Source organism: Quercus robur, chromosome 8, assembly GCF_932294415.1.
Source record: "Quercus robur chromosome 8, dhQueRobu3.1, whole genome shotgun sequence".
Taxonomy (NCBI): Eukaryota; Viridiplantae; Streptophyta; class Magnoliopsida; order Fagales; family Fagaceae; genus Quercus; species Quercus robur.
This window is the reverse complement of record NC_065541.1, coordinates 40528433-40533506: the sequence shown is the minus strand read 5'-3', so window position 1 is coordinate 40533506 and position 5074 is coordinate 40528433. Positions and strand designations below refer to the sequence as shown.

The window sequence follows — 5074 nt, the reverse complement described above, 5'->3', positions numbered from 1 at the left end:
TTTTAAAATAAATAAATTCATGGGTTACATTTTACTGACAATTTATATAAGTCACTGGGTTTGGCTTGGTCTTTCCAATCCATAAGCTAGAAGTGGTATTGTATAATTTTTATTCAACCACTGGGTCATAGGTTCATTGCACATAAATTATGATCTAGTCTCTGTAGTCCGCATTTATGGATGCAGTCACTAAATCTCTATTATTCTCCATTGATTCCCTGCTGATTCTGCTTTGTTTTCATTGTGTTATATCTAAGACAGTTTCCTGTGCATCAATAGAGAGAGAGAGAGAGAGAGAGAGGCAAGTATGAAGTAATGGAAGTCAAATGAGCTTATTCAGCTCCATTTATTCCACACTAATAATTCTTATATTAACAAGTCTCGCTCTTATAAGTTGTAACATTAAACTGTTACAATACCATGGCACACTACATTTTGATCGGTTGTGTGCCCAAAGAAAAGTAGTACCTGCAGGCTGCAATATTATGCTTGCTACTATTACCCAAAAATGGTTCTGATTATGCAAATCACATTGCTCAGTCTGGGGTATTGTATTATATTGTTGTTTGAGGGTGATTATATTTACATCACACCTGTTGTGGATCAGCTTCTATTTCTTTTGCTAATTCCTGGGTCAACATGTCTGCCCGATCATCTTGTCCACCTGCAAAGCTGTAGACCCGAAATGCAAGTTGGAAAACCCTCCAGAGCATCTTTAAACGTGCCTTCGCTTGGTCTTCAGTTTTGGATCTATTTTCTGCCTTGGCAGTTGAATTTACATCTCTCCTTTCCTATAGCAAAAGCCAAAATATCATATACAGACTAATATTTAACTTATAAATTTGATAACCTAAGTAATAACTAATAAGTTAAACATTTTACCTTAAGTGCTAACTCTATGCAGCTTGAAGAAACATCAACCATAGATTCTTTAATTTGCACCAAAATATTAAAGTCAAAATGAATATTGTGACTCTGCAGCCGCTTGGACTCTTCATCTTTGGTTCTTTCTAATGCATCCACTTCCCCCTTGATCTGTTTGCAATAAATTTATCAGGTATGTGAAGAAAGTGCCTCAAGTAAAATTTTGGTTCATCCTTAGTCCTAAGAGTTTACCTTATTGAAATATGATTCAACCTTGTCAAGAAGCTGGTTCAAAGGATACATTATTTTCCAGTTCTGCAGTGTAGTAACTATTCCTTCCAATTTTATGTATAGTGCTGCTGCAATCCTCAATGATTCGAGCTTCTTCGTGGGAAAACCTTCAAACCTTGCTAGCACCTGCATTACAAGGAATAGAGGGCTTTAGTTTCAAATAACCAAGATGGAACAGGATTAATAGATTGAACTATATGAAATGAGAACTCACCTGGGTCTCATCAGTCAATTTCTCCAAATGTTGTTCTACATATTTGTGGAATTTAATAAGCTCAGCCATGTCCTTTGTTTGAAAGGAATTAAGTGCAATTTTAACTTCCACAATTGCTTTTGCATGCTTCTGAACATCTTCTTCAATTTGTTGAAAATATGCTGACCTAAGAAAATAAAGAAGGAAATTAGTGGCAGGAAAGAGACTAATCTTTTTTGTCTGGTCAAGACCATAACTACTACCAATGGACCAGGCTGCATTTGTAGTTTGGGGTTGTGGAAAGAAGACCTTTTTGTCATCTCTGCTAGTGCATCAGCCATTCCCTTTTGTTCCCTAGCAGAACCTCCTACCTGAGTTTTACTCCCCCTTGTAAGTTTGTCCTTTAAACTTGAGCCTTCAACCTTTCCTTTCAGAACCCGATACATGTTGCCCATATGGGTTGATCTCTTAAGTTTGGTAGTTGCCTTCTTTGGGCGTAAGGCCTTTATGACACCGGGTGGTAGAGGAGGTGGTGCTGCGGCTCCCTTTGTCAATGGCATGGGAGTTGGTGGCATTGGCACAGATCCTTTAGAAGGTGGAATGGGTGGTGGTGGTGGAGGTGGGGTTGCAAAAGGATTTACAGATGGACTGGCTGGTGGTGACGGAAAAGTTGGAGGTGCATTGTAATGTGGTGTTGATGGTGGGGTTGGGGGGGGTACTGCTGCTGACCTTGCTTTGGGCATAATATTTGGTGGTGGAGGTGGGGTTGCAGAAGGATTTACAGATGGACTAGCTGGTGGTGACGGAAAAGTTGGAGGTGCATTGTAATGTGGTGTTGATGGAGGGGTTGGGGGTGGTACTGCTATTGACCTTCTTGCTTTGGGCATAATATTTGAAATATCTTGCAAGGTGTTTGTTTCTTTGGAATTATTTGGCCTCTCATGACTTTCTCTTTCTGGTGATTCTTCTACAACTTCTTTCATTTCTGAATTATGGTCAATGGCAGCCTTGTTTTTCCCTTCAATGGGGCTGGAACCTTGAGCTGATACACTAGGGGACATTTTGAATGAGAGACTCTTCATGTCAGTGGACATCAAACTCCCTACTGCCTGAAGTCTGAGAGGCAAAAGAAGAGGTCGGGAGCTGGAGACATTAGCAAAGTTACCAAGTTTGATAGCATATGTCATCTCAGGAGGAATTGAAGTTGGGGAATCTGGGGAAGGGCAGTAGGTTCTGTTTTGTGAATAGGATTTACGTAAACCATCCCCAATAGTGGATTCTTGTAACCTTTCATTATTGTCCTCGTCTTCTTCCATCACATCAAACATTTTTTTTGCTATGTTAGTCATGGAATTGAGCTTTGCCTGCACAAGTCCACCTTCAATACAATAAACTTATCAGTTTCCAATAAGAGAGTTTCTACATTTTCTGGCACTAGTTTTCACAGAAATTGAGTGATCCTACCAAGTTGCTCCAAACTGATGTTCTCCAAGCTGTCTTCGGTCTTATCCCCGGCATTGGTTATCCACTTGTGGTTCTTTTCCCATGAATCTCTAATACATCTCAAAGCATTATAAAATTGGGCCAATCCCTGTGTAAGTTGTTTTTATTAGTTTATAGATTCATGCAATCAGGACTAATATTTGCTAAGTGTCTTTGAGTAATTTATGGTCTTGGTAAGTGAACCTGATTTATTGAAGTTTCTTTCTTTTCTGAATTCAGATTCCAGGGAACAACATTAGGGTACAGATTATGGAGATCCTCTATGGTTCCCATCAACAACTGCCAGAAGATAAAAACAGGATAAAAGAAATGAAATGCAATTTCAGATAAATGACTTTTCTGGTAATGGCGTACTGCTCATGTAAAGAGTTGAATACCTCATAAATGGAGCTTGAACACTCACAAGGAGGAAGGTCAATGATGTCTCTAAAGGTTAGTATCTTCTTCCGGAGCTCTATCATCAGCATTAAATTTTGTCTGCACACGCTTGAATTGTCTATCATCGTTTCTACCACATCTTTTGTGGTGTTGGATACATCTAAGCTTGTTGCCTGCAGGAACAAACATTTCTTTTTTTCAAATGATAATTTATGCATCTAGTATCTTTCAATGTATTCTTATGTAACTCTCACAAATTTGGTTTCATATTGTCAAAATTTTCTCTGTTTTCACGAAATCTACTGACTGTTACAAGAAAAGCTAATTCAATTAATAGTACAGTGATTGCAAGAACTCTTATAGGTTATCAAGTATTTCAAAGATTTATGATTTTGCAAAACAAAGTGATTCTTGATCTGCTTAATCAATTTCTCTGTACCCCAAGAAAATCTTTCCATATTTTAGGTTGCTATCTTTAATAAACAAGCTGAAACTAGGAACACGCAGGAGGTGGCATAAATAGTTTTTCTTAGATTTCCATTTCTTTTAATCATTCTGTTTTTAAAAAATTCTTTTTACTTTATAGTAGATGTACTGACTAAGTAAGGTGAGACATGTTTTGGCCATGATCCGGGAAGTGTGAAGAAAATTCATGCTTACAAACGTCATGAAGTGAAGCACATTCTGACATGCTCAAGTGTCATAAGTGAAGTAAAATTCAATTTGTAAAGGTTAAGCAAGTTCTGCATCTGTCTTGAGTTCAGCGTTCAAATGCTCATCTTTTGTGGGATTTATCCTACTACGATGTGTAAAGGTTTCAACATTAAAAAAATTTATGTGCAACATGTCTACATGACTCGAAAGTTTCCATACGTTATAAAAACAAATAAAATTGCGTGCAACAGAAAATATGAAGTTGACAAATGAGAACCATATATATTCATGATTACCTGGATTCTGCTTAAATTGCAACGGGAAAACAATGGTGCTGCAGAAAATAATCCAGTCGCCATCTCTAACTCCTGTGCCTTTTTTTTTTCTTTTTTTTTTTTTTTTTTTTTTTTTTTTTTTGCAGAGGATGATGTTCAAAACTTTAATCACCCACCAATATACACTTTAGATAGTTTCTGACATTCAAGAGCACAGATGACTAATCGAAACTTGAAATAGCTAGTGAAGAAAAATCACCAGGTGCAACAATATCTTTGGCTTACACGCTAGTACATTGCCAATGAAAGAAACTAAGAGACATGTGGCCAAGTTCCCAGAAAGAAAATGCTGCAATGCAGAGACTCTAGTTAGAAAATAGCAGCAGCACCTCCAAAATATCTTCTATTTAGGGACCAAATAGAGTTGATGAACCGGTTACCCGGCAAGCTTTTTGGTGTTATTGCTGGAACTTGTATAGCTAATGTAGCCCTTCCCTAAAATTTAGAAACTCACAGGTTGAGAGATTGCCACATGTGTGTATTTAGCTCTATATTAACTTCCAAGACAGCAATTCCACCATCACCTCCAACCCTTTCGCTCTTTCTTTGGAACTGCATCAAGATGTCAATTTAGCTAATTAATATAGGCCCCAAATGCCAAACCCCTCGATATCACTGCATCGTGAATTGGTGATCATAAAACGATTTCTAGAATTAAAAAAAAAAAATTATGTGCATGCTGTAGCATTTCGTTTTAAACGATTGTTTTTTATTTTATTTTTTGCAACACGTTTTATATGACTGTTTTTAACTATAGTGTATTGCAATCCAATGCAAGCTCTAAATGAGGAGGGGCTGGCAGCCTGGCACATAAACAAGCTAGGTACTTGGTGTTTCTCAAAAAAATAAAAATAAA

The 5074-nt window shown here is 37.4% G+C and overlaps 1 protein-coding gene across 1 annotated transcript; it reads right to left on the bottom strand.

Moving 5' to 3' along the window:
- Window positions 1-474: 474 nt before the first annotated feature.
- On the bottom strand, window positions 475-3397 carry LOC126696291 (uncharacterized protein At4g04980-like). The gene is made up of 8 exons (XM_050393054.1): window positions 3229-3397; window positions 3035-3130; window positions 2813-2939; window positions 1658-2726; window positions 1370-1535; window positions 1117-1281; window positions 883-1035; window positions 475-791 (listed from the first exon to the last, which is right to left on the bottom strand). Exons 1-8 carry the CDS (start codon window positions 3352-3354, stop codon window positions 588-590), a joined length of 2106 nt encoding a protein of 701 aa, XP_050249011.1. The 5' UTR covers window positions 3355-3397; the 3' UTR covers window positions 475-587.
- Window positions 3398-5074: the final 1677 nt, after the last annotated feature.